We start from the raw sequence: 26,371 nt of genomic DNA, 5'->3' as shown, positions 1-26,371 counted from the left end.
CAATAAAAACAAGAAAGGGGAAACAATAAACCGGAAACAGAAACCAAAGAATTAAAGATTTGAAAAGCTTTCCTACAATAAAACGGTCCGGTTGGTTTTTCTTCCTATAGTATAGCTGGTCCAGCAACCAAAACCCTCGATTTGGGCCTTTATAGTATACGCCTAGACGAATGGTTTGACCCAAGGCGGGTTTTTTTTTTTCTTAATAAAAGAAAAAAAAGGGCAATGTTTTTTATGAATTATATTTATGTTTAATGATTCGTGCATTTATATTATATAAAATATTAAATTTATGTATTTATATTATATTTTATAAAATATTATATATTATAGTTTGAATTAATATAAAAATATAAAATAAATATTTTTAATTTTATTAAATTTATAAATAATTATTATTAAAATTTAATATCATATTTTTTTTTCATATCATATCATATTTATATTATATTATTATATTATATTATATTATATATTGTCAGATTGAATTTTAGTAGTAATTAAATTTTGTTATAATATATATTTTTTAATTTTATCACTATACTTTTATTTATTGGTGATTTCTGAATCAAAGCTAGTAGAAATTGAATAATTTCATAAAATATTACTCTAATACTTCTAAAGTAAGTTTTGAATAAATCAATAAATATTTAACCTATTTAACTTAAATCTGTGATACAGAGAAATCACAATTCAAAAAGCCATAATTACAATGGATTAAATAAAATTTTATTAAGGCAAAAATCACCAATTGTAGACAAAGTGAGGGTTCTAAAGGATATTATAATGGCCTGATGAATTACTTGAATTCTTTGATGAATCTAAAATCCTTTTAGGGTTGGTAATTTAATTTATCATAGACGGATTTTAACTCGATCCTATCTTATTGAGTCATTTTTCTTTTTGAAATTCGAGTTTTGAATTTCGGATTGAATTAAATTGGATAAGATTATGAAATAATTGGGGTCGAATTGAGTTTGAGTTTTAGATAAACTTGATCTGATTCGATATTATATAAAAATTATTTTTTATATAATTATTTAATTTATTTATATATATATTTATATAATGATATTTTTAAATATTTATATTTTAAAAATAATATTTTATTAATTTTAATTTTGATCGGATCAAATTGAGTGTCATTTATATAATATCTCGAGATCTAATTTAAATGTGAAAAAATAAAAAAAAGATTTAAATAAACTTAAATTTAAATTTAATAATACATCAAATCAGATCAAATTCAAGACTAACAAAACTTATCCGAAACCCGACCGATGCCAACTCTAAATCCTCCCCCTGATTGAAGTTTCCGTCCAGATTCAATTAAAAAAAAAAAAAAAAAACAAGACATCCTGTTTCAACTAACAAATCCAGATTCACTTGTGGGTTTTTAAGGTGAAGTGGTAGTGTTAGACTAGGACTTGATAACTGCGGCTTTGAACATGAGCACATCATCAGTTTCTGTTCAGAAAACAGAGGAAGAATGGCGGGCAATTCTGTCGCCAGAGCAGTTTCGGATTCTGCGCCAGAAAGGAACGGAGTAAGAACAAATCCCATCCTTCAATTTCATTACTTTCTTTTTCTTCTAAATTTTTTGGTTTTCTAGAATCCGTGACTTGTTTCAGAATCTGGGTATCTTTGATTTGTCCCCTCAAATAATTCATTGGATGGGAAAATTGTGTTTTTGGGTCAGTTGGTTGTGTTGACTTTGTCTCAAAATTTCAAGATTGACTGTGCATATGTTGATTACTTTAGATTTTTGTATTACTTATCCAACATCTTTGAATCTCTCCTGAAACGGTAGTTTTAGTTTTTCTTTTTTGTGCACATTAGTTGTCTTAAAACATGAAAAGGGGGAAGATGGGGAAGACAGTGAAGAAGCTACCTTGCTGGTAGCTGATGGGTTTCAATTGAAAAAAAAAAAAAACAATCTAGATATTTTTTTTTCCAGAAGTTCTCTGGCTAATCTCGAAGAGTGTTGATTACAGATTCATTTAAATTTTTTTTACAAAGGGGACCGCAGCTTATAGATAAGGTATTACAGGTGGTGGGATTTGAATCTTAGTCTTAGTGGATGTCATCTCGTAAGAGTGGCTGTGGGATCAGATTCATATAACATTTGATATACTTGAATGGCAGTGGTGGATGATTAATGTGAAATCAATAGCCAATGCCATTAGAAAAAGAGCTTCCAACCAGTCAATATCCAGTTCTCTTGTTCTAGCACATGATGCTGGTCTCACTAGGATACTTGTCATTGTCTCCTAATCATGGTTTGGAGATTATATCACCAGCAGTCATTGTTCAAAGTATAGCTCAAATTGGTTGCAAGGTCTTCATCCATGATATGCATTTGTGCACTTTATGTAACCCTAGACACACTGGTTTGCTTCACAGCAATCATATTATGAAGTTCTGACTGACTTGTTTATTATCTTCTTCCTTTTCATGAATCTCACCCCCTCCCCAGGCCAATATTGAAACATTAAATTTCCAACTTGCTTTGGTCAAAAAGTTGGTGTCTTCCCTTGAAGATTATTAAACTGTGGTTTTTGCTTGTGTTAACCTGTTTAATTTGTGTAGCATCAGGTACTTTGGAGTTTGGTTTGCTCATAGGTTGATATTGATCATGTACAGGATGAGAGGAACTGGAGAGTATGACAAATTTTTTGGTGAAGGTGTTTACAATTGTGGCGGTTGTGGGACACCGCTTTACAAGTCCAAAACCAAATTTAACTCTGGCTGTGGTTGGCCTGCTTTCTATGAGGGTTTCCCCGGAGCCATAAACCGCACTGTTAGTTTCAAATTCTGTTTCATCCCCATTTTAGTATGTTTTTGATACTATTGTAGTGTTATTCCTTTGATTGGATCCTAAATATGCAAATAATGATTTTGCAGCCTGATCCTGATGGGAGAAGAACTGAGATTACATGTGCAGCGTGCGGGGGACACTTGGGTCATGTTTTTAAAGGGGAGGGGTTCTCGGTGCCAACAGATGAACGTCATTGTGTCAACAGTGTTTCAATCAAGTTTGTTGCTGCTAACTCAGCTCCTTCTGTATGAAAGCGTGAGGAAAAAGCTGTTTCTGCATAAACAAGCTGAAATGTACAATCTCAACAAATAAATAATATCAGTGAGAAGAATTACGAGTGTCAGACTGTCGACTGTCAACTACTAATTGTTATGGTTTCTTGTTAACGCCTCTTCAACTACATGATGGTTTTGGTTATTGGAGCTCTTGTTTGACATTAATGATTTGTGTTGTTTGTATCAACTCCCATGTGATCTTTTGTGTGCATTGTAAAGAGAATAACAGAGCTTGAAGAATTGTGCTTATTCAAAGAGCTGTTCTTAGTGTCTAGCCTCTGGATCATCTTGCATAAGGCTGTGTTTTTTTTGCAGGCATTCGGAGTCAGAGAACCTTGTTTGCCCTAGGTTCTGATCGTGTTCCATGGAATTGATTGATTGAAGGTTGCAAATAAGTTACACAGTGCTTTCACCTGCACTACCATGTGATGCCATGCCATTTATATAATGAAGCTGAATGGGAGATAATTAGAACATCTCTCAGCATATCTTGCATTGGATGCTCTATCAGGCAAAGCCCTTTATATTAAATTTGTGAGGAAAAGAAAAGAAAAAGAAACAAAAAAAAAAACAAAAATGGAACCTTTTTTTCAATTTAAACGATACCAAGTTTTCTACTTCATAAAGTTTTTAAGCTATAGAGTTTAAAACCATTTGAAGTCAAAGAAAAAGCAAAGACAAATGAAGGGCAGACAGAAAGCAGCGATGAAACCATCAAGCAGCAGTAGCAGACAAGGTGTCTTAGGACATCAACCAACAGCCAACCCTTGCAAATTGTTTCAACCCCCGTGCCTCACAATCTTTGGCATTTTTTCAAGGCTTCCCATCAACACCCTTTTCCAATGCAGTTGCGTTCACAAGAGATTCCTCCATTTCATTTCTGATCCTGAATTTGCAATGCTCCACCTTTCAAGATCATCCCTTTGCATTTTAATCAAGACCATGCTACTTCAAAATGCTTCGAAGAGGCTCCAGTTGGCCTAAAGCCATTGGTGCAAATTTCCAGGTCTTGAAACTGAACTTCACTCCCAAATCAAATATACCCACATGTGATATTTTTCATATGAATGCATGCAATGGTTTGCTTTGTTTAGTTGGCCCTGAAAAAGACTTTTCCTTCCATGTTTATAACCCAGTTTGGGTTAATTTATCATATTGCAACCACCTTATAAGGGTAGGCATGGAGGTAGTTTTTGGGGGCTTGGTTATTCAGCTGTGACTAATCAATACAAAGTTTTGCAAAGCTAAGCTATTATCTGGTAATGGAATCCGCTGCCCGTTATATAATGGCTGAGATATATACACCATTGGAACTGGTTCGTGAAGAAGCAATGGAAATGCACCTACTCACACTGTTGCTTTACCTTCAGTGCTTTCTTGAATGGAGCTCTTTATTGGTTTCCTTGAATTTGTATATCATTCTCCCCTTTAATATGCATTTGTTGTGATTTAATGATACATAAGTAAAATTTTCAGGCAGATTTATATGCAAGAAACTTCAAAGATCAGATGTACAGCTTGTCACAAACACCAAGTTGCTCCTCAGAAATCTTTTCTTACCCTATGGTGCCTATGAATACAAAAATGGTAATTTATAAATCAGGAGCTACCTTGACTATGCCACCAACTAAATGCTTTGGAATTTTTATTGTGAGTTTCAGAACTGAACTTTAGCTCCTATTTGTGATGTATTGAGACATCTTCCTGTCAAACTAGGGAAAGTGTTGGGAGAATTTTTGGCTCTAAAGGATAAATTAGTCTTTTCATTTAGGAGTATTGTCAATTTTTAGATTGACTTGATATATATAATCACATAAATTCAATTATATTATTTTTTTACTAGATTCATCGCTTTTCATCTATAAATAAAGTTATTTAAATATTATTTATTTAATCTTACTTTCTTCTAATTTTTTACTTTACTTTTAATCTTTTATAATCGACTTCTAACTTAAGCATCGAAATGCAAATGCAAAAAAACTCATTATCTTTGTTTTTAACCGTTCTCTTTATCTGTTTTAATTTATTCTTAGCTTGATGATCGGTATTAAAAAAAAGGATTTAGCAAGCTAATTAGTAGAGTAGTTACGTGACCATATAAACCAAGAACTGACATGTCTTTGGTCATTGAAGTAATATTTTAGTCATCTGATCTCCAGAAATGGACGTTTCAGGGCCATTGCTCATTGCAGCTTAGAAACTAGATAGAGGCATAGAGCATGCATGACATTCAAGTCTTTGAAATGTAACATCCATTTGCAACTGTCCTGATTAAAAAAGAAAGAAATTCCCACCCCACCATTTAGAAGAGAAATAGGGGGATGCTAATCAGTCTTTTCTGTAGCCAGGGCACTGTGACAATCCACCATTGTTTATCAGTGAAGATGCTGTAACATGTGACTGGTTTTTTTATGGCTAATTAAATGAAAGTAGCCATTTGCACTACATCCTACTGATAAATGTATGTAAAGGCTCTTCCCCTTGACCTTGGTTTGAGTGTTAAAGCAGTTGTTTGATTGGATCATAACAACCAAGAGTCTTCCGTGTGTGAGAGTGAGAGGCAGGGGATACATATTTGGAAGGGATAAGGCAGGAGAGAGCAAGATTGAAGTTTCCTTCTTGTGTCCATGGCTGAGCCACGTGGCAAATATCTATTGAGTCAAAGCATACTCAAGACTACAACAACAAAAATGGGTCCCACGGTAAACCCTTTCAGTAATGGTTCTTCTTCTATTATCATCACCCGTGGCAGCCACTGGATCATTCCTGAAATGTCTTGCTGCTTTGTGTTTTATAATGGCGAAATTGTCCCATTAATTATATATATAAATTCTCCAATAAAGATTTTTTTGAAATTAATATTTATTTTTTTATATTTACTGTAGTTAAGGATTAAATTATGATAATTAAAATTAAAATTTTAATATTTTACAAACAAAGCACAATATTATTGGTTATATACATTATATAAAATTTTTTTTATTATAATTAAAATCTTTATGTTATATAATATTTAATTTTTATTAAAAACTTATTAGTTGGATGGTATAATTCATAGCAAATGTTTATTTAAATTTATTTGGATGAACTAAATAAAAAAAATATTTGAAGAAATTTTATTTTAAAAATTTTGATAATTCAACTTTATTCATTTATTTTTTAAATTTAATAAATACAATTACAATATAAAATAAAATTCATATCTTTAATTTTATGGAATGTAAAAACGAGCATTTTTTTTTATAATTTTTGATAAATTTTCAACGTTTATTTAAATATTTCTATTTAAAGGAAAATGACATGCAAACGCATGCAAGCCAGGACAATAATTCAACAGTGGAGCACCTCACGAACATCACCAACCAATGCCCACCGCCACGTCAATGAAAAACCACGCGTTAAAAAATGATTGGAATCCATTTCCAACAAGGGCATTTAAGGTAATTCAAACAATTCAAAGTTCCGTCAGCCCCATGACTTAGCGCTATAACCGTAAAATCCCATCCACACATGTCATTCATCAAACCCTTTCTCTTTTTTTTTTTAATATTTTTTCTTTTTAATTCAATTTTCTTCCTTAAAACTTATTACCAAAAACATTAAAAAAAAAAAAAATCAATAAAACAGCAACCGCCATTTTCTTTTCTCCATCATCACCTCTCTCTCTCTTTCTCTGCCTCAAAGCTTGAAAAAATGTCCTCAGCAGCAACGAAAGGAATAGTGATAAGGACACCACCGGATGCATACAAGCGGAGGCTGTTCAAGGGAAAAATCTTTGATCAATATCACTGCCTTGAGGGTGTTAGAGACGAGAAGAGTTCGTTTTTTGGTGTGATCAGGCCAAGGTGTGGTCGTGTTGGAGTTATTACGACTCGTTGCATCAGCCAAGAATGTTGTTGTTTCCGTAGCAATGGAAGGAACATGTCGAGTTCAAGACAGAGGAGGCTTGAGACACTTGCACAAGCCATACTTACCCCAGTGCCTGATCCAACACCAACTATGAAAAAGGTATTGCTCATTTGGAACTGTTTAAGCATTTTAAAAAAAAAAAATTGAAGAAAATAAAGATTCGATTTTTTTTTTTTGCTAAAATACATAAATAATAACTCAACTTTAAAGGTTATTTTAAAATGATAATTAGGTATTATTTTTTTTAATTTAATCATTTAAGTTTAAGTAATTTTTTTTTATTTTTTGTCATTCAATCGTTAATGACTAATGATGTGTAAACGTGGCACTGTCATGCAAGTTTTCAGATGCCACGTGAGATTACCATATCAACAATGCTATGTGGCTTGAGTGATGAGATGACAGTGTCACGTAATACTTAGCAAACATTTAATTAGTCATGAGTGACAAAAAAATATACTTACTCAAATTTAAATAATTAAATTAAAAAAATTAATATTTAAGTAATTATTTTAAGAAGATCTCTAAAATTAAGTGATTATTTGCATATTTTACCCTTTTTTTTTAATAGAGATCATGCATTAATCCAAATATTCCGGAACTGCTTAACTTAATATTACATGGTCTGTGGACTTTATCCAATACATGGAACCGCTAGACTGAAGACAATGCACCACAGTGATGTTGTTGTTGGGGTTAACCTGATGCTTGAGGTCTATCCAGTGGTGGCCCAATTGGGAAACTCTGTTCGTCTTAGTTTGGGCCATAACAACAATGATTTAGGTTGGATACTTGGATTGGACTAACATAGGCTCTTTATTTTGTACAAAAATGGAGCAGCTTTAGTCTTTGGGGTACTTTTGGATTTGTACTTTGGTTATCTTACAATTTTCAAGACAATTATACTAATTAAATTAATTAATAAGTTGTCAACGGAATTAGTTGAATTGATAATGATAGAATACTTGATTTGTAATGTTTGGATTCGATTTCCACTGACAAACTCCTTTGGTGGATAATCTGTATATTCAATATAAGTTATCGTTAAGTCTTGTAATATATTTGGACTTTGAAATGGAATAGTCTCTCTCACCTAAATTTCTCTTCACCAAAAAAATTTAGCTAGAGAAGAATTGCAACTTTTAATTTTATTCTCTCCATTTACATACAGAACTTCTATAAAAGAAAGGTTTAATACTCAAATAAATCCTGGAACTTTACTTCAAACTTCAAATAAGCCCTTGATCTTTTGTTGCATAAAATCAAGATTATGAACTTTTATTTTATTGTAATTATACTCATTAAATCTTAAAATTGGATGAATAATGTCCGATTGATAGAATTTTTAAAATAGTGTTTTCTTAAATATTTATTATTTAACTCATTCAAATGAATCTAAGTAGGCATTTTTTACAAATTAAATCATCCAATTAAAACAATTTAAACAAAAAATTGCATATTTTATATCATCAAGGTTTTGATTATAATCAAATAAAAGTTCATAGTCTTAATTTCATGCAATAAAAAGATTGAGGGCTTGTTTGCAATTTAGCGTAAAGTTTGAGGGTTTATTTAGGTATTATACCTAAAAGAAATACTAGGTATGTTTGATAGAATGGACGAATTGATGAGTATCTATAGTACTTACCGGGAACTAGTGAAGTAAGTACCTTTTAAAAATTTGTATATAAAATAATTTGGTCAAAAATCCTCAAAAATCCATAGAAGGATTTAAATAAAGCATGATTGCAGCGACTTTGCTTGTTATATGTGATGTAAAGCTACAGTTAGAGTGACACCATTGACAGAACTATTGATTCTTCACTTCTCTGCAGAGAGTATTTACTTTTGGCAAAGGAAGGAGTGAAGGCCATAAGGGCATGAAGTCCCTGGTAAGCATTCTTCATCTTTTCATTATGCAGCAAATCCTGGCATGGCATGGCATTGAAACGCTGGAGTAGACCTCAAACATATTTTTTACAAAGGCAATGGCTCATATTTTCTGTTAATGCCTTTTAATGCACTTCAGAAACCAGGTTATTACAACAGATAGAAAGTTACTAGACAGATTAATGAAGGTGTTTTTGTTGTTTATGTAGTTGGGAGGGAAAGGAGCAAACCTGGCAGAGATGTCCAGCATTGGGTTATCAGTTCCACCTGGACTTACCATATCCACAGAAGCATGCCAGGAGTATCAGCAGAATGCGAAGAAGCTACCAGAAGGCCTGTGGGAGGAGATACTGGAAGGCTTGAAGAGTGTGGAAGAGGACATGGGTGCCAGCCTTGGTGACCCCGCCAAGCCACTCCTCCTTTCTGTTCGTTCTGGTGCTGCGGTAAGAGATTGGGACGCTTAAATTAATCAATGATCCCATTGGTTATATGAAGCCTCTCGTATTTTATTTGTTTTATCATAAGCAGCTATGGAAGCCTTATTTCTAAGTCTAGGCAATAACCTCACTCATTGTGTATGGACAATCAAGCTGGCTTGTTTACTTATATTTCTTCCATATGTCTAGATATCGATGCCTGGTATGATGGACACTGTCCTTAACCTTGGACTGAATGATGAAGTGGTTGCTGGTTTGGCTGCAAAAAGTGGGGAGCGATTTGCTTATGACTCTTATCGACGTTTCCTAGATATGTTTGGAGATGTTGTAAGTGATTCTTCCTCATGAGATGATCTCATGCATTACATTAGCTTATCTCAAGATAACCACAGACAGCAAAGTTTCTTATTCAATGTGTTTCACGAAATTTTGTTGGATGAACTGAACTCAACGAAATACTTTGCCCCAAAAAAACAAAAATGCAGTGAGACACATCAAACAACCAAATGTGCTGAACTAGTAAAAATTGTTAAAATCTTTTAGGTAATGGGTATTCCACATTCATTGTTTGAGGAGAAGTTAGAGAAAATGAAGGAAGCAAAAGGAGCTAAACTTGACACTGATCTAACAGCATCTGATCTCAAAGAGCTGGTGGAACAGTACAAGAATGTTTATTTAGAAGCCAAAGGTGAAAAGTTTCCTTCAGGTAAGAATACAAAAACGAGCCTGATAACTGCACTTATTCAATTTTCTCACTCTATTAACCTTCATTTAATTTTGAATACACTCAAAGTGTGGCTTTGAACCTGAGCCTGAGCATTAGCTTAGTTAGTTCATTTAGTCATTGCCAACGGGTCAAGGGTTGAAATCTCAGCATCTACAATCTCTTCCCCTGTCCCCAAGGCTACAGCTTTCTTTGAACAAAAAATGAAAAAAATGTGGCTCTCACATAAAAGCCTCCAGGTTGGGATGTACTGGAGAAATTTGAAACTTATCAGCTTTGATGCATCTTTTTTTGCAGATCCAAAGAAGCAGTTGCTGTTGTCTGTTCAGGCAGTTTTTGATTCTTGGGACAGCCCAAGGGCCATTAAGTATAGAAGCATCAATCAGATAACTGGCTTAAAGGGAACAGCATTAAATATTCAAACAATGGTGTTTGGAAACATGGGGAATACTTCAGGGACAGGGGTTCTATTCACTAGAAATCCAAGTACCGGTGAAAAGAAGCTGTATGGGGAATTCCTAGTAAACGCTCAGGTTGTGAACATATGCTAAAGTTCCAATCTCTGCACAACTCCCGCTTTTCTCTCCATATTGCTAAAATTATTTTAAGGCTCTTCTGTAATTATTTATGAATGTAACTGATGAATTGCTTTGAAAAGGGAGAGGATGTAGTTGCCGGAATTAGAACACCAGAAGACTTGGACACGATGAAAAGTTACATGCCTGAAGCTTACAAAGAGCTTGTTCAGAACTGTGAGATTCTTGAGCGACACTACAAGGATATGATGGTAAAAGTTTTTAGTTGCATAATATAAATGACATTATTCAAGTTTTTACATTAACAATTTTATTTTAGTTCAATTCTTGTTGTAATTTGCAGTACAAATGTAACCTATATTGTTGGTTTTTAATACTTTCCAAGGTTATGGTTTGAGCAGATATGAGAATTAATTCTTGGTTTTTACCCCCTTTGTTAAACACAGGACATTGAGTTCACAGTTCAAGACAATAGGTTGTGGATGCTGCAATGTCGATCTGGAAAGCGTACTGGTCAAGGTGCAGTAAAGATAGCTGTAGACATGGTTCATGAAGGGCTTGTTGATAAACGCGCTGCAATTAAGATGGTGGAACCACAACATCTAGACCAACTTCTTCATCCACAGGTGTATAACCACAGCTAAATATGAGGAAAAGATCTGCTTTCGTAGTTTTTATTGAAAACAAAACTTGAAGCAAAGATCCAAAGGCATGGTCTACAAATGATAGAACTACCCTAACGTTGGCATTAATCAACCATCCATGGAGGAACAAAAACCAATCTTTGATGCAGAGGACAAAAGAAAACAGATGGATTTAATATGCTCTAACCAATCATTATCATGTTATTTTGAGTACGTTTTAGTTATTTGATAAATACTATGATAAAATAACTAGTCTTATGTTCTGTCTAATTAGTTTGAGGACCCTTCTGCTTACAAAGACAAAGTGGTTGCCATGGGCTTACCTGCTTCTCCTGGAGCAGCAGTGGGACAGATTGTGTTCAGTGCTGATGATGCTGAAGAATGGCACGCAAAAGGAAAGAGTGTCATATTGGTATGCTCATTTTCATGTCCATTTATAACATTTTGAACAAAAAATACCGCCTGTGGAGAGGGCCTCGCCATTCAGATGTGTAAACTATTGTAATCTTCTATTTTCTGATACATTATCAGTGAAAAATATGTGTACTATGCAGTTATACTTCCTTTTGACATATAATCTGATTAGGAACTGAACACTCTAATGATTTTGCATTGTTCAAGGTAAGGACAGAAACCAGTCCAGAGGATGTTGGAGGTATGCATGCGGCTGCTGGGATTTTGACAGCTCGGGGTGGAATGACATCTCATGCAGCTGTTGTAGCACGTGGATGGGGAAAGTGTTGTGTTTCTGGCTGCTCCGATATTCGTGTGAATGATGCTGAGAAGGTAATTTTATTCTTCTACCTCCTGTAACTTGCCTTTTTGCATGAAAGAATCCCCTGTATATGTTACTTTAAATATAATGCAGGTTCTTACTGTTGGAGACATAGTGATCGAAGAAGGAGAATGGCTTTCACTCAATGGTTCTACTGGTGAAGTGATTCTAGGAAAACAGCCACTCTCTCCTCCAGCATTAAGTGGTGATTTAGAAACCTTCATGTCTTGGGCTGATCAAGTTAGGCGCCTCAAGGTTCTATACGCCCTTTAGCTGGTCGAGGATTTGTATATATACATAAGTATTTGGAAGGTCTCTTGACTGATTCAGCCTTATATTTTGTTGATAGGTAATGGCAAATGCTGACACACCTGACGACGCACTAACAGCAAGAAATAATGGTGCTCAAGGGATTGGCCTTTGTAGGACAGAACACATGGTAACTTTTCTCTCTTTGTATGTGATTTTGTCTATTATTAACTCCTCGACTTCGCAAATCTTTTAATCATCCACAACATAAATAGAAGTTCCATGCAAAATTAATGATTCATTGTATAGTACAAAGGACTGCCATCAGTTCATTATATGCATTGAAAAGAGTATGCATGCTTTACATATTCAGTTGAGAAAAGAGCCTGTATTTACTAGTTTTTCTCTTTTGATGATTATAATGGAGTATCCATATCAACCCCCAATTTTGACTTGAATTGTTAGTCAATATGAAAGAACATACTATTTTGGGATGTCAAATCAAATTCTATCCTTGATGCATTCTCGGGTCCGCATGCATCGCAAACACCTTTATCTTCATATCTGTTAATATATTTCTAAGGGCTTCATGTTTTTGAATCCTTTTCAGTTCTTTGCTTCAGATGAGAGGATAAAGGCTGTAAGAAAGATGATAATGGCAGTAACACCAGAACTGAGGAAAGCAGCTCTTAACCTCTTACTCCCTTATCAGAGATCTGACTTTGAGGGAATTTTCCGTGCAATGGATGGTACTTTCATGATCTTTTCTGCTTCTTCTAGAGCATGCGTGCTTCTTTTACAGTGTGATGCCAACCTGGTTGGAGCTTTGTTGGTGTGTAATATTTGCGTAGAATATCTTATTGCCCCTTTTTGGTTTACATCTCTATTGATGAGTGTGAATTTCATTTTAATTCCAGGCCTTCCAGTAACAATCCGATTGTTGGACCCTCCACTTCATGAATTTCTTCCAGAGGGTGACTTAGAACAGATTGTAAGTGAATTAACTTCAGAGACTGGCACGACTGAAGATGACGTTTTCTCAAGAATTGAAAAGTTAGCAGAAGTGAATCCCATGCTTGGATTCCGCGGCTGCAGGTTAATATTCCTTCTAAGAACCTTTAAAGCTGATGGTATTTGTTTTTCTTTTCCATTTCTTAGCAATTACATTGTGAAATAAAATCTTTTGAGTGATGGATTCTATGCTTAATATAGTTTGATTATAGAAACAAATTTCATTTCATGTTGGTATCTTCTGAAATATTTGATTTCTGATTTACATCTGCGAGTTTGCAAATAATGAATGAAGCACAAGAAAGCTCCAAATGGAGCATAGGTTGGATTTGGATAATCATAAAATTACAGCTGAACCATTTCATCATCTTTTGTATGGATTTTGATCTTCTGTCAACAGGCTGGGGATATCATATCCTGAACTAACAGAGATGCAAGCACGAGCAATCTTTCAGGCAGCTGTCTCTATGAGCAACCAAGGAGTTAAAGTACTTCCTGAGATAATGGTTCCCCTTGTTGGAACACCTCAGGCATGAGTTCTTAATTCATTCTTCCCCATTGATTCTGATTGCATAAAAAATTGATAAAGCACTCAAAGCTTCATTGATCTTTTAGAGAATTGACAATATAAAGTTACAGGAACTTGGCCATCAAGTAACTTTAATACGGAGTATTGCAAAGAAAGTGTTCTCCGAGATGGGTTCTTCCTTGAGCTACAAGGTGGGAACAATGATTGAAATTCCCAGAGCTGCCTTAGTTGCTGATGAGGTATGCTAAAGAAGCTATCTTCTCATGGTTTTCCTGAACTCCATAACAGTGGGGTTTGTACATTTTTCGTGTCTTCAAACCCAAAAATTGACAGTATTTTCGCCTGAGATTTCTCTGTAAAATGATTGATATTTTTTTGTGCTTAAAAAGATTGAGAAATGTTCATGAACCTTGACAACTATGCCTAATATTTAACTTTTGATAATGGTAGATTGCAAAGGAAGCAGAATTCTTCTCCTTTGGGACCAATGATCTTACACAAATGACATTTGGGTACAGCCGAGATGATGTTGGCAAGTTTCTTCCCATATACCTATCCAAAGGCATTCTTCAAAGTGATCCATTTGAGGTTAGTTGGCAGTTTTTGAGTGTTGTTCATAAGCTTCCATGAAGAAAGAATATCAGTTCGAAATCAAAGAAGATTTCATAATCGCTCTCTACTAACAGTTAGTAAATGCTTTGCCAGGTACTTGATCAGAAAGGTGTAGGGCAACTTATCAAAATTGCCACCGAAAAGGGTCGTGGAGCTAGGCCTAGTTTGAAGGCAAGTGCTTGCTTTTTTTAGACCACAACCTGATAATAGGGGAAGGGTCACAGCTGCTGGGATTTAAACCCAGATCTGCTAGATGCCACCTTTTAAGGGCGGCTGCATGAACCAATTGAGCTGAGCTCTGGTTCTAGTGATTGCATTTTACTAGTACTACTCACTATCAGAATTTCATGAATAAGGGGTAGAATTTCTTCACCCATACTATTATGTTTGAGTATCAACCTATTACTTGATGTGGACATGGAAATCCTGCAGGGTCCAAATCACTTCTTATAAGAAACAAAAGCAAAACATTCATATATACATTAGTGCAGGTCACCCTTTGCTAATATTTTGGGTCCTGGTTCAAGCATTTTCTTATGGGAAATATAACACAATGATGACCAACAGGTTGGTATTTGTGGAGAGCATGGAGGGGAGCCTTCTTCTGTTGCATTCTTTGCACAAGCTGGATTGGACTATGTTTCATGCTCTCCATTCAGGTTGGACACTTCTTATATTTTGAAACAGTAATTTTTTTTTTTAATAATCGATCAACTCTACCAACATATTACACGATTATCGGCTGAAACAATAATTTAAATACCATCAAATTTGTTTTCTAAATGGCTTGACAGGGTTCCAATTGCAAGGCTAGCTGCAGCTCAAGTTGCCATCTGAGAAAGGATCTTGAGAGCACCAATCAACTCTATATAGATGCTTTGTGAATAAAATTTCCTTCAAAGTATTTATAGAATAACCACAATGCTGTCATAGTCAAGCCTAAAATGAAAGTACCATTGAACATTGATCATAGAAAGTGTAAATACTGAATAACAATCAGCTCCTCATATTGACAGGATGGAGTTGAGAGTTTGAGAATTACAGCAAAAATTCTGCAGGCCTGTTCTAATTATAGCATGTAAAATAAGATATGGCTTGTATTTTGTAGAACTAAATCCACAGTTTATGTCATAAACCAACATGTTCATGTAAGAACATTTATGGTTTTTATTTTATAATAATGAATCTAATAAATAAGTTTAGTTTTTTTTTAATAATTAACCTCGTCAAATTTAAAATTTTGATTATTAAAATTAAAAATATAATAAAAATATACGTAAATTTTATATATACATAAAAAAAATATTGGCAGACGAACTCAAAAAATATAAAATAATGATAATATTTTTATCATGTTCATTATATCACTTGATTGCATCAATAATTGAATATTGACATGCATTAAAACATATAAGAAAATAAATAATTTTTTAAAAATAGAAGATTAAAATTAAAATTAAAATATAAGAAAGAAAATGGGCCTTGGGCCCAAAAACTTAAACCAGTAGAAGATTTTTTGGAGAAAAAAAAAATCCTGGAAAACCCTCTACTGCTAGCAAGCTTCTTGTTTTAGCAGATCAAAGAGAAAGGAGAAAATGGCGATTGAGAGCTACGTGGTTGTCCACAACATAGCGAAGAGGCACAACGTTTGGAACGCTAGCGATAACCGCCACCGTCTTTGGAGTCAGCGAAGTAATCTTAGTCGGCTGCCGTGACTTCAACGCCATAGGTAGCCACGGCTCCACGTCTCACCTCCGTTTGCCGCCCGTTCCATTCCTTCACCGACGCACGCCTTTTCCTTGAAGTAAACATCTTTTTCCTCTCCCTAACAAATCCATGTCTCAAAATCTTTTTTTTTTTAAATTTTTTTACTGTATTTTTCTTTGTGGAGTTGAGATCACACACGGTGCCTTTTCAATTACTGAGCATCCCTTCAAGAAAAGCACTGATTTTCTTCTTGGTAATGGATTAAAAATAAAACCCATTTGCTGAATTTAGCTGAATTTTCTGATTAATGTTTTTTTTTTTATTATTTTACAGGGAGCGGGGTTTTCTGCTAAGGAATGTGAGATATTTGATTTCTTTGTTTACATTCCTCAGTATGAAGGTGACACTGACTGTTTGAGTGTCTCTATTGCTGCTTCTATTGTTTTGCATGATTTTGGAGTTATTGCCAATCTCTATCTTATCTTACTTTATAAATGTCTGTAATTGTCAGCGTGCCCATTTTGCATGACTTTTTCTAGGTGTTTAAGTGTAACCGAATCCTGGTGGTTGAATTGCTTCATTTCGTGACCTTTTTGTGGTTTCTAATATTCCTTTGGAGTAGATAGTTTCTTAGAATTGAAGCTTTTGCTTTTTTAATCCCCTTGCAGTGTTTTTTAATCACCAGTCTAGTTGATAATGGGAAAAGTGAAATCTTTCCATAGTTTCTTCTCACGAGGTTGCTAAGTATTGTTGGGAAGATTGATATGTGTGCCTTGAATGTCGAGAAAAACCATTCAAGATCATTAGCCATTAAAATCCAAAAGTTTTTTTAAGTAGTTGTTTACACTTTCCTACTGGATTGGTTCTCTAGTAACTAGTATAAGTTGATCCTTGCATATTCATGCATTCATCGTATATGTCTAAGCTATCGAACTTGATTCTTTTATTCTAATCGGTTGGTCGTTAGTGCCCTTTATGTACTGATTTTTATTTCCTATTATTCGTTATGCAAAGCCAAAGTTAAACTAAATCTGGAGCTTAACTTAGTTGGTTGAAGTGGCATCCAGTAGGTCTAGAGTTCAAATCTCAGCACCTACAATCCCTTCCCTTATTATCAGTCTCAAATTACGTCCTATTTTGTACCAAAAAAAGAAAAAGCCTCTGTTAAACTAGAGTTTACCCCTTCATAATGTTTCTTGGCTTTTGTCTAGATTTGTTTTTTTGCTGATGTGCAACTTGTGGTCCTTACTCAAATTGAGCAGCCAAATGGAGTCCAACTGGATGTTGTTTAAGCTGGTGAACATGTTTCACTTGACTTTGAGGTGGATACTAGAATTCTGTTATTTCTCTTAAGTTGTGTTGTCAATTTTCTTATCCTGCAGTTTGGACTGGTTTTTCTGAGATAATTCACGATGGAAACAAGTTTATTGTCGCCGAGAGACCTTTAAAACAGGTAAGCCGACAATACTGCAAGGAAACAGATGTTTGTATCATTAAGGAGTGAAAATCAAGAAGGGAAAGTGCTTCTGATGGATTCCTTGACAATGGAAAAAATGGTGCATCTTCTGCTAACCTTTTGGTTTCATTGTTTCCTGATGAGTAATTGAAGGAATTAAAGATAGAATTTATCTACAAAGTTTGCCACTGAACGTTGAAAGTAATTTGGTTCAATGGTCCACCTTATTGAAAAATGTTCTAATAAGTGGCAAACAGCTTCTACCTAACCATGTATTGCAGGAAATTGCCGACTCTGAGAATCCATTGAGGAAAACTTTCCTTTCAGAACCAGTGCGCCTCAAATTACTGAGGATAATAATTGAATTCTGTATTAGTTTGCTTTGATTAGCATCTTTTGTAATTGTAATGCTCATATCAATGATCAAATTATTGTTTTGTATCTTATAATAATTGTGTTCCAGCAGTCATTTAACGTCCAATGTATCATCTAGTACTCTCTCTCTCTCTGTGTTGTAGCATAGCATTTGATAAACAAATACTTGATTTGGATGGATGGCCTTTGAAAGGAGATTTCCACCATATCAAAATTTTAGTCTCAAAAGCGACATAACGACAGCCAAAACTTCCGTAGGATGTAGGATAAAAGTTGGTTTTCGGACCGCAAGCCAAAGATTAAAACTCATGGCAATGTTCATTTTCAGTGGACAGCTAACAAATTAAACCAGACGCGACCATGTGTAACACGTAACTTCTGGACCAGCTTGTACGCGTCTTTCTTTTGAGATTGACATTATTGTAATAGGTCAAGTTAAGTTAAGAGGAATCAAGAGGCTAATAATCTTAGATCCAGAAACTTAAAAAGTCTTGGTAAGCCTTTGTTTTTCTGTCAAATCCTTGTGAAAATACTTAGAATTTACAGCTGCAGCTCGGTTCAAAGACGTTGGGATCACTTTTCCAGTTTCCTGTAAAGAGTGGGTCCAATATAAAACGAAGAAATAAGCTTGGGTTCATTGGTAGCAGTTAGTGTAGTTTTGTCGTGTTGTTAAAGGAGCTCAACAATCTGAGCGCCATTTTCAACTCCCGCCACACTACTTGGAGCAGTTGGGATCATTTGTCTTTTTACCTACTTTTTAAGTCTTTTCGGCCAATTTTCTCCTGTAGCCTTGTCTTGCCCGATAAATCTGTCATAGTATGAAAATAGAGAAAGGAATTATAGATTTTCAGATTCGGATCACATCATCCTATCTAACAGGAAGGTAGCTCTGGAGGAAACTACTTCTGTTTCCAGTGAATTTAGTGGCAGGTGCTAAAACTTCCACCGATGCAGACCAGAAAGATTCAGGAGTTCTTTTGCAGTAATCAAGCATCCTACATGTTGGGTATCCTGAGAAGAAAACTTAGGCAGCTTTGCTCGAGAATAAGGCGGCTGATAAGAAAGCGACCTAGGCCGAAGGTTATCATCAGGAGGTTGGGGAGGTTGAACTCAAAAGGTCAGAGGAAAGGAGATCATGGCACCAAGAATTCCAACATTCATTTGTATGGCAACTTTGGTTTTTCTATTCCTAAAAGGCCAATAAGAATTGCCACATTTAATGTTGCCATGTTCTCCCTTGCACCTGCCATTTCAGAAGCTGAGGAAACTGGCTTATTGAATTATGGAGAGGAGGATTATAGGGGATTGAAAAGCCCATTCGAGTTCAACCTTCACACCAAGTCTCCGAATTGTTATCCCAAGAGTATACTAAAGCAATCTCCCTTGCATAACTCCCACAGTAGTCCTGAAAATCTCTCCAAGCAAAAGAAGCTCTCGAGATCAAAACTGAAGGTTTCAATCAACCTTCCTGACAATGAGATTTCATTGGCACAGGGCTCATCAGACATGACCACCAGCAGAATCAATAGAGACAATGTTATTATGAGGTCTCCTGTTTGTTTGCCTTCCAGTATGATCAACTTCTGGAATGAAGGAAGCTTGAAAAGTGGTCGAAGCATTGCAGAAGTGCTCAGAGAGGTGGATGCTGATATCTTAGCTCTGCAAGATGTGAAGGCACAGGAAGAAAAAGGCATGAAGCCTTTATCCGATTTAGCTTCAGCTCTGGGGATGAAGTATGTTTTTGCTGAAAGTTGGGCTCCAGAGTATGGAAATGCTATCCTGTCAAAATGGCCAATCAAGAGATGGACGGTACAAAAGATAGCGGATGATGATGATTTCAGGTGAGCATTACTTGGTTTGTGAAAACAATTGAGTTTTTCTTTCTGCACAAAAGGGTTGCACCCTTGCATTTGAACCCTTCAATGAACCATCTGAGTTAAGCTCGAACATTTGAGTTTTGCAAAGCCATGATTCTTGCTAACTTAATATTTGGTGTTAACTCAGGAATGTGCTCAAGGCAACCATTGATGTACCTTGGGCAGGAGAAGTGAACTTCTATTGCACCCAACTTGACCATTTAGATGAGAATTGGAGAACGAAGCAGATAAAAGCAATAACTGAATCAAACAACTCTCCCCACCTATTGTTGGGAGGTTTGAACTCTTTGAATGGATCAGATTACTCATCAGAAAGATGGACAGACATAGTCAAGGTAATATTTCTTAGTTTCCAACACTCTAGAGCTCTATAAAACACTAAATTTCCTGTTTCAACTCTTCCAATCCGATATCAATCTTGCAGTACTATGAGGACATAGGCAAGCCTAGACCAAGAACTGAAGTAATGAAGTTGCTGAGGGGAAAAGAGTACACAGATGCTAAAGACTACGCTGGTGAATGTGAACCAGTTGTCATCATAGCCAAGGGCCAAAGTACATGACTGATAAATTTATTCTTTCCACCATTTTTTTTCCTTCTTGGATGTTTGGATTCTGATATACAATGAATCCTGCTAATACAGATGTTCAAGGGACATGCAAGTATGGAACACGAGTCGATTACATTTTAGCATCATCAACTTCACCATACAACTTTGTTCGAGGATCATACTCAGTTATTTCATCCAAAGGCACATCAGATCACCATATTGTTAAGGTTGATATTGTGAAAGGAAGTGAGAAATCTCAGCAAAATGTCATCAAAAGGCACCAGAAACCTACCCCAAAGGTTATACGCGTAACAAACTCTAGCTGCTCTGGAGGCATTTGGAAAATAAATGCCTGAAATTGTTTCCCTGTCTCATTAATTTTCTCATTGTCATTATGATAGCTTTACTATTAATGTTGGGTATTGAACAAATAATTAAATTGCATGTATATCAGTATCTGTTTCTGACTTTGACACTTAATTTCACAGAAATTAATGTAAGATATTTATAGATTCAGCTTGTATTTTACAATAAACTTTCACTTTTTTTTTTTTAAATTATAAAAATCGATTATTTAAATTAAATTTGACAATTCATATATTTATATCATATAAATTATATAACACCGTAACAAAAAAATTTTTATCATGTCATGATGTTATTTTATTATTAAATGGTAATTTGGATGCTACCGTACCCCCAATTGAGCTTCGTTTTATTATGGAATATTGTGCCAAAGGCTCTGATGCAATGTTTGGATAACATCATTGAGGTGTGATAGCATTCAATTATCCATTGAAGATAAAAGCTCCATTTAATTGGTACATTTCCACCGCACCTTTTATCTCAATTTTGCCTACAATTTTTTTATTTCTTTCCTTTTCACCACTTAAAGTTGTAGAGATTTTCTTATCATTTAATCTTTCATTGTTTTTAATTTTTTAATTTTAGTTTTTTATTTAAAACTTTTAAAATAATTTTATTAATTTAATATAATAAATAAATAGTATAAAAATATTAAAGTATATGTAAATAATTTATCAATGTATTTTTAGAACAAAATTCTTAATAATCATTTTTATTTTCATCTTACCGCTATCATTATTTTGTTATTCAAATATATATCTCATCATTAATTTTAATTTTATCGTTACAACAATCAATCACACAATTATAATAATTAATCTCACTAAAATTAATTTTAGTATTCATCTAAATGAACCCCCTAAAATTCAATCATAAAATGTAGATGTAGGGGTGAGCAAAAGTCGGTTTGAACCTACTAGATCGATTGAAACTAAGTGAATTCGGTTAAATCGGTTCGATTTATTCGGTTTTAGTTATAATTAATTTTTTAAATCGATTAATTGGTTAATTCGGTTGATTTTCAGTTTTTAAAATTGATTATCACACTGACCGAATTAACCGACTTTTTAATAATTAAAAATAAAAAAAATTGAGATAAATATTTTTATTTTTTATTTTTTGTAAAATATTGTTAAAATTATTAAATTTTTTATTAATTTAGTTTGAATGATACTAGAATTTGAATTTTATTGAATTAAATTTATGATTAAATAATTATTCATAATAAGAAGAAAAATAAAAAAAAAATCGATTATTTAACCGAACCAATTTTAATCGATTTAATTATGATCGATTATTTAATAATATTTGATCGATTTAATTATTTATTAAATCGATTATTAATTTTTTCAAATCTAATAAATTGAATCAATCATTTATTTACCTCCACGTAAATGTGATGTGAAAGGCTCTCAAAGTCATTAGGTTGGTAAACAACCTGCAGCCAAAGGCAGGAGTCAAACATGAAGGAAAATATGAAGCACAGTTTCAAAAAGCTAAGCAAACCGCAAAAGTCAATCTTAAAAAAAAAAAAAAAAAAAAAAAAAAAACGTTACAACTAACAAGCAAGGAATCAATTAATTAAAATGGTAAATATAATAAAACATTTCGCTAATGATTATGACTACTACTTTATAAAAACATGAGAAATTTTCTTAAAGAAAGCTAGGTAATTAAATTAATGAAAAGCACACCAGCCTTCAAAGCCATTGCAAATTTCAGGTGCAAGTTGTTAATCCAACAAGTTTGTTAAATTCTAAAAAATTGCTGCAGATTAATGCTTTTTTATTTTTTATTTTTCTTTTTGTCAGGATTCAAAAAAAATTCTAAATTTGAAAGATGTTCAACCTGTAATCAGATTAAAAATTAGATCAAAATTTATTCTTGAATATTGCTTAAAAATTTTTAAATTCTGAATTGAATGATTCTTGTTTCAAGGTATCAAAATACATTTCAATTTTATATTCTTAAACACAAGATATAAAAATGATATAAAAAAATAATACAATTTAAAATTTAAATAAAAATCACGTATGTATTTCATAAAAAAAAATTATTTTATATTTTCATATCGACACATATTTTTTATATAAAATATAATACAAATATATGAATTATTAATATTTTATACAATAAATACAAAACCATCGGGTTTAATACTTATAATTCAGTTCAATCATGTGATCTAATAAAAAACAAAAGGACAAAAATTTGATTAATATTACAATACCTTCTTTCTTCCTGATAAAATATTAATGGGTAAATTCATCCATGATCCTAACAATTGATTCCAATTCCATCTTTAATCCATAACTTCTGAATTGTTTCATTTGGATCCTTAATTTTTTTTAAAAATATTTAGTTTGATCTTTTTGTTATATTATTCTGTTAACAATTGAGAAATTTGTTCAACTGAAATGTTCACATTAAATCAATTTTAACAAAATAATTTGAAAAATAAACCAAAATGGAATCATTTTCAAAAGTTAGAACGTAAATGAAATAATTCAAATATTAGAAATTAAAGTGGAACCTGAATAAAAAGCTTAAAAATGGATAAAAACACTCCACCGTGTTGGGGTCAACAAGGACTAATACTGTAAACACAATCGATTTGGAAAGAAAGCATGAACGAATGAAGTCACCAAATCGAAGCTTAGAGCTCGACAAGTTCACTGACTCGATGTATGGCCAAAGACCCTTAAAAGTTGCTGTCTAATTTAATTTAATTTTTTAAAATAATATATAAAATTTTAAATTTTAATTCGAATGTAAGCTTTTATATGATTCGCTCTAATTCGAACTGAATTTTATTAGTTTAATTTGGTTCATTGATTTTTTAAATTTAATTTTTTTAATATACTATTTTAATATGATTTTTAATATATTTAAATATATTTATCTATAAAATAATTATTTTATTTTACAAAAATTTTAAAAATATATAAAAATTAATAAAAATATATAATTTGGTTCAATTTTTTTAAAATTTTTTATTTTTCAAATTAAAATCAAATTTAAACTTAATATATATTTTTAATATCTAAATTTAATCCAAACTAATTAAAAAATTGATCTGAATTAAATCAAACACTATAAATCCGAATTGATTTTCGATTTTGCAGTTTTTTTCTCATCCTTAGTGAATTTTACCATTATTACCTTTGTTACAGTTGCCATAGCCCAGTGAAAAAACAGGGTTTAGGAAGTGGAAAATGAAATTTGTTACTGTTGGAAGGAACTTGATGAGGTTGCCCATTTTTTAGCATAAATTAACTGTCACCTTCGGGTCTCTTTTGCTTTGAAGTTTCAACTATAGGAAGTTTTTCAGGATTTGCAATAATCTTGTTGGTGTTTGTATTTATATGGGAGAATTAATAACATATTCAGTAGCATAACAAGGTAAATAAATCTTACCTCTTAGATCACTTGATTCAAAGTTAAACCTAATTGATTCGTACATATAATCACAAATTCGTAACTCAAATTTTAATATTTATAATTTTTTTTATGTACAAGTTATGATTTTCATTGTATTAAAATAAAAAGTCTTTATTTTATCATTTATTCATAGAATTTTTTTCGTAAATAATTATGTTAATAATGAATATTTTGATTTAAAACTTGTTTTAGAGTTAATATTCGTCATATGTATCATTAAATTATTTTTCTTATCCATTTCAGAGGACTAAAATTGAATAAAAAAACACTAAGGAATGCAGTTATATAGCTTAATTTGCATTTGATAATGGTTATAATATAAATTAAGGAAAAATATAATTAATTTTATCTCACAAATTGATACAAAATCATAACAGCAAACCTAAAGAACATACAACAATAATTCAAGGGTGACGGCATGCAATTGACATCCCTTCTTTTTTTTTTTTCTAATAGTACGGTTCCGTTTGGATGATGATTCGAATGCGATAGGAAACTGTTAATTTGACGTGCACTAAACTTTGGAAGTGGAATGAAACCAAACAAACACTTCATTCAAAGAAAACCTTAACCAATTAATTTATTTGTTCGGGGAGTCGTCGGAATTAGAGTTTGAGGAATCACTTGAACGGTAGCCTATGCCATGGCGGGTGTCAGGGAATGTCATGAAAACTGCACCCGAAATTGCACCGATTACCGGAGGCAAAACCATGAGCAAAGCGTTCTCGGTGGACTCAAAAGCTGGATAAAAACATCGTACGGTGTTAGAATCCAACAGGGACAACACAGCAAAGACGATCACCGAAAAAAATGCATGAACAAAGTCACCAATCCTCAGCTTGTAGCTTGACTTATTACTCGGTCCCTTATCCGAAGAAGGCCAAAAGCCATTCACCGTGGCTATACCATAATGAACCATCCCATCACTGCCTGTGTAGCTGTCTGTAAAGCAAGAGAAAGCACAGGAGAAGCCACAAAGGCCAATGAGGATGCTGGTGAAGAACTTGTTGACAGGGCTGCAATGGCCATTGTTGGTTAAAACAGGGTTAAGGAACTGGAATATGAAGACAGTTCCTGTTGGTAGGAGCTTGATAAGGTTTCCCAAAGCTGTAAAAGTTTTGCCTGAGATGGAAGATGATGAAGAAGAGGTTTTGGATTTGGCCATTTTGGGGTTATAATTTTGCTTGAAAATGAGGATTTCGGGTGATGATTTTGTAGCAAAGTTTGAGGATTATTTGTAGAAGAAATTTAATGAACAAATTTTCGAAACAATTAGAGAGTGTTGCTTCTACGTAAAATTGGTGTATAAGAGAGAATGGTTTTGCTTTTACTCTTCGAAAGCTTTGCCGACGTGGCTACGTCTCTGCTTTAAGTTTGGAGTTTGAGCTTTGAACCCTTTTTTTTTTTTAACTTCAGTTCATGCCTTCTCTAACTCTCCAACATGATATAAACTTCAATATTCTTATACTAAAATAAAAACCAATTTTTGTAAGTGAAAGTAACATAATAATTTTAAACACTATCTAGTGATATTATAAGATAAAATACGGTAATTTGTTTATACAAGTATTTGATAAAAATTATATATAAATTTAATAAAAATAAAAAATATATATTTTGTATTTAGTGCAAACCTGTTTGATCAAGATGCTCGTTCAAATTTAAAAGTTTGCTTAAGTTTTAAAAAATTTAAATAAAAATTTAAAACTCAATAAATGAATTTGAATATAATTTTTAGATTTGTATAAATTTTGAATTGGACCTTAAATAAAATAATGATAATCTGGGTCCGACTCGATCCATAAATACTTCTAGTTTGACATATCAACGTAAATTATAATATAATATTTTTATATTTTTTATGTATTAAATATAAAATAAACAAATCCAACTATACAAATTATCAAAATCCAAATGAAAGCTGATAGCATCCAAAATATATACAAGATTATACTATATAATTATGAAGATTTAATTTATGTTAGACAATCAAAGGATCTCATTTTTCTATAAGGCGATTAAGGAAACCCTCTACCTTTGTCTGGGTTTTTTTTTTTTTGGAATTTTAAAAGCACATTCTCCTAAATTTTCAATTTTTGTATGAATTTAATGTTTTTGGAATAATTTAAAACGAATAATATCCTTTATCTTTCGTAAGAGTGTTCATAATTCAGTTTTAACAAAATTAAT

General features: G+C 33.1%; 3 protein-coding genes and 2 pseudogenes across 7 annotated transcripts; 4 read left to right on the top strand and 1 right to left on the bottom strand.

The window, feature by feature from the left end:
* Positions 1-1,429: 1,429 nt before the first annotated feature.
* LOC111280040 (peptide methionine sulfoxide reductase B5-like) lies at positions 1,430-3,348 on the top strand. 2 transcript variants are annotated; one of them, XM_022867194.2, is made up of 3 exons: positions 1,430-1,546; positions 2,644-2,800; positions 2,905-3,348. In XM_022867194.2, the coding sequence occupies exons 1-3, from the start codon at positions 1,449-1,451 to the stop codon at positions 3,067-3,069; spliced, it is 420 nt and encodes a 139-aa protein (XP_022722929.2). In that variant the 5' UTR covers positions 1,430-1,448; the 3' UTR covers positions 3,070-3,348. The 2 variants fall into 2 exon arrangements, with proteins under 2 accessions (XP_022722929.2, XP_089612554.1); XM_089756428.1 differs by having other exon boundaries at positions 2,590-2,800.
* Positions 3,349-3,640: 292 nt separating this feature from the next.
* Positions 3,641-4,642, top strand: LOC111280039 (putative F-box protein At2g16220; annotated as a pseudogene).
* A 2,051-nt stretch (positions 4,643-6,693) lies between these two features.
* LOC111279865 (pyruvate, phosphate dikinase, chloroplastic-like) lies at positions 6,694-15,606 on the top strand. Its single transcript, XM_022866929.2, has 20 exons — positions 6,694-7,101; positions 8,838-8,894; positions 9,102-9,335; positions 9,519-9,656; positions 9,873-10,035; positions 10,351-10,586; positions 10,712-10,840; positions 11,036-11,215; positions 11,508-11,645; positions 11,855-12,019; positions 12,102-12,263; positions 12,358-12,447; positions 12,868-13,006; positions 13,175-13,352; positions 13,669-13,798; positions 13,908-14,036; positions 14,248-14,385; positions 14,503-14,580; positions 14,977-15,068; positions 15,204-15,606. The coding sequence occupies exons 1-20, from the start codon at positions 6,787-6,789 to the stop codon at positions 15,244-15,246; spliced, it is 2,934 nt and encodes a 977-aa protein (XP_022722664.2). The 5' UTR covers positions 6,694-6,786; the 3' UTR covers positions 15,247-15,606.
* Positions 15,607-15,806: 200 nt separating this feature from the next.
* On the top strand, positions 15,807-20,894 carry LOC111280065 (uncharacterized). 3 transcript variants are annotated; one of them, XM_022867218.2, is made up of 6 exons: positions 15,807-16,213; positions 16,450-16,474; positions 17,499-19,788; positions 19,952-20,159; positions 20,249-20,378; positions 20,468-20,885. In XM_022867218.2, exons 3-6 carry the CDS (start codon positions 18,896-18,898, stop codon positions 20,728-20,730), a joined length of 1,494 nt encoding a protein of 497 aa, XP_022722953.2. In that variant the 5' UTR covers positions 15,807-16,213; positions 16,450-16,474; positions 17,499-18,895; the 3' UTR covers positions 20,731-20,885. The 3 variants fall into 3 exon arrangements, with proteins under 3 accessions (XP_022722953.2, XP_089612641.1, XP_089612640.1); XM_089756515.1 differs by having other exon boundaries at positions 15,808-16,213; positions 16,450-16,516; XM_089756514.1 differs by having other exon boundaries at positions 15,832-16,213; positions 16,450-19,788; positions 20,468-20,894.
* Positions 20,895-24,492: 3,598 nt separating this feature from the next.
* LOC111279687 (protein DMP2 pseudogene) lies at positions 24,493-25,409 on the bottom strand (annotated as a pseudogene). The gene has a single exon (XR_016334868.1). The product of XR_016334868.1 is annotated as a protein DMP2 pseudogene (transcript).
* Between the last annotated feature and the right edge of the window lie 962 nt (positions 25,410-26,371).

The sequence above is a fragment of the Durio zibethinus genome, chromosome 27, assembly GCF_047325235.1.
Source record: "Durio zibethinus cultivar Kanyao isolate XHJ-2024 chromosome 27, ASM4732523v1, whole genome shotgun sequence".
Classification (NCBI taxonomy): domain Eukaryota; kingdom Viridiplantae; phylum Streptophyta; class Magnoliopsida; order Malvales; family Malvaceae; genus Durio; species Durio zibethinus.
The sequence above is the reverse complement of the archived record's forward strand: the minus strand, read 5'-3'. Positions and strand labels throughout refer to the sequence as shown.

Excerpts from the sequence above, each read along its gene's own strand:
- LOC111280040 (XM_089756428.1), top strand. The coding sequence starts at position 1,449 with ATGAGCACATCATCAGTTTCTGTTCAGAAAACAGAGGAAGAATGGCGG. Across the intron at positions 1,547-2,589 it reads CTGCGCCAGAAAGGAACGGA|CATCAGGTACTTTGGAGTTT; the intron begins GTAAGAACAAAT and ends TAATTTGTGTAG. Across the intron at positions 2,801-2,904 it reads CCGGAGCCATAAACCGCACT|CCTGATCCTGATGGGAGAAG; the intron begins GTTAGTTTCAAA and ends ATGATTTTGCAG.
- LOC111280065 (XM_089756514.1), top strand. The coding sequence starts at position 18,896 with ATGCAGACCAGAAAGATTCAGGAGTTCTTTTGCAGTAATCAAGCATCC. Across the intron at positions 19,789-19,951 it reads GCGGATGATGATGATTTCAG|GAATGTGCTCAAGGCAACCA; the intron begins GTGAGCATTACT and ends GTGTTAACTCAG. Across the intron at positions 20,379-20,467 it reads CATCATAGCCAAGGGCCAAA|ATGTTCAAGGGACATGCAAG; the intron begins GTACATGACTGA and ends CTGCTAATACAG.
- LOC111279865 (XM_022866929.2), top strand. The coding sequence starts at position 6,787 with ATGTCCTCAGCAGCAACGAAAGGAATAGTGATAAGGACACCACCGGAT. Across the intron at positions 13,799-13,907 it reads CCCTTGTTGGAACACCTCAG|GAACTTGGCCATCAAGTAAC; the intron begins GCATGAGTTCTT and ends ATAAAGTTACAG. Across the intron at positions 14,386-14,502 it reads TTCAAAGTGATCCATTTGAG|GTACTTGATCAGAAAGGTGT; the intron begins GTTAGTTGGCAG and ends ATGCTTTGCCAG.